This window comes from Dama dama, chromosome 2, assembly GCF_033118175.1.
Source record: "Dama dama isolate Ldn47 chromosome 2, ASM3311817v1, whole genome shotgun sequence".
NCBI lineage: Eukaryota > Metazoa > Chordata > Mammalia > Artiodactyla > Cervidae > Dama > Dama dama.
In genome coordinates, this window is record NC_083682.1 from 18,743,220 (window position 1) to 18,745,086 (window position 1,867).

Below are 1,867 nucleotides of genomic sequence, written 5' to 3' on the forward strand. Positions count from 1 at the left end.
ATCTGCTAACCCCAAAATCCCTCTCCATCTTTCCCCCACCTGACCATCCCCTTGGCAACCACAAGTCTGTTCTCTATGTCTGTGTTATCAGAAACATTTTTAAGGTTGGGCGTGACTAACGTCAGAAAACACGTGGATATATATTCTCTTAGGTTCCTTTGCATGTCTATCCCCCTGTAATTATTTTTCCTCTTTATTTTTAAGCCATTTGGTCTTATAGTAGAGTTTTTACTGGAAATAGCATTGCAGGATCCAGAATAAAGTTGTCAGCTTGCCGAAGTGATCAGTCATGCAGATTGTACTGAATGGCCTTTTCATAGACAGCTCTTCATGTGAGTCACTGAGCTCGTTAGTGCAATGCACATAATCTTCTTCTGTTTTGTCTTTCTTTGATGTGTTTTCAGATCAGTGTGTTGACAGAAAGAATGTTCACGCATCTTCGGAAATGGTTTGTCACTCGCTTTTTTGGGCGTTCTCGGCGGAGAGCGAGGCTGGTCTCCAAAGATGGAAGGTGCAACATTGAATTTGGCAACGTGGAGGCACAGTCGAGGCTGATATTCTTTGTGGACATATGGACGACTGTGCTGGACCTCAAGTGGAGATACAAAATGACCATCTTCATTACAGCCTTCTTGGGCAGCTGGTTCTTCTTTGGCCTCCTGTGGTACGTGGTCGCCTACATCCACAAAGACCTCCCTGAGTTCCATCCCCCTGCCAACCACACCCCTTGTGTGGAACACATTAATGGCTTGACCTCAGCTTTTCTGTTTTCTCTGGAAACGCAAGTGACCATTGGCTATGGGTTCAGGTGTGTGACAGAACAGTGTGGCACTGCCATTTTTCTGCTCATCTTCCAGTCTATACTCGGAGTCATCATCAATTCTTTCATGTGTGGTGCTATTTTAGCCAAGATCTCCAGACCCAAAAAACGTGCCAAGACCATTACTTTCAGCAAGAATGCAGTGATCAGCAAGCGGGGTGGGAAGCTTTGTCTCCTGATCCGAGTGGCTAATCTTCGGAAGAGCCTCCTCATTGGCAGTCACATATACGGAAAGCTTCTGAGGACCACCATCACTCCTGAAGGAGAGACCATCATTTTGGACCAGATCAATATCAACTTTGTGGTTGACGCAGGGAATGAAAACTTATTCTTCATCTCCCCACTGACGATTTACCATGTCATTGATCACACCAGCCCCTTCTTCCACATGGCAGCAGAAACCCTTCCCCAGCAGGACTTTGAACTAGTGGTGTTTTTAGATGGGACGGTGGAGTCAACCAGTGCCACCTGCCAAGTCCGGACATCTTACATCCCAGAAGAGGTGCTCTGGGGTTACCGTTTTGCTCCCATAGTGTCCAAGACCAAGGAAGGGAAATACCGAGTGGACTTCAATAACTTTAGCAAGACTGTGGAAGTGGAGACACCTCACTGTGCCATGTGCCTTTATAATGAGAAAGACGCTCGAGCCAAGATGAAAAGAGGCTACGACAACCCCAACTTCGTCTTGTCGGAAGTCAATGAAACAGACGACACCAAAATGTAACACTGAGTTTTCAACACGATTAGAGTGAAACCTTGACGATACCTAGTTGACTAGAAACATTACGAAACAATCAACAATTTGAGGTATGACAGTAGGACAAAAGCCTTTAAAGTCTCCTTGCACAGTGTCCCTGAACCCCAAAACCGTGATCCTACAAGACACACAGCTCTACAAGTTAATTGCATGAGAACATGAGATGGATTTATAGGAAATTGAAATATGGGAGCCAAGTGCTCAGTTGCTCAGTCATGTCCAACTCTTTGTGATCCCATGGACTATGGCCCTTCAGGCTCCTCTGTCCATGGGATCTCCCAAGAAAGAGT

The 1,867-nt window shown here is 45.7% G+C and overlaps 1 protein-coding gene across 1 annotated transcript; it reads left to right on the plus strand.

Annotated features, from left to right (window-relative positions):
* Positions 1 to 407: 407 nt before the first annotated feature.
* On the plus strand, positions 408 to 1,544 carry KCNJ1 (potassium inwardly rectifying channel subfamily J member 1). Its single transcript, XM_061157641.1, has one exon. It carries the CDS (start codon positions 426 to 428, stop codon positions 1,542 to 1,544), a length of 1,119 nt encoding a protein of 372 aa, XP_061013624.1. The 5' UTR covers positions 408 to 425.
* The last annotated feature ends 323 nt before the right edge of the window (positions 1,545 to 1,867 follow it).

Bases quoted from the DNA above. Each gene is read 5' to 3' on its own strand.
- KCNJ1 (XM_061157641.1), top strand. From the start codon at position 426: ATGTTCACGCATCTTCGGAAATGGTTTGTCACTCGCTTTTTTGGGCGT.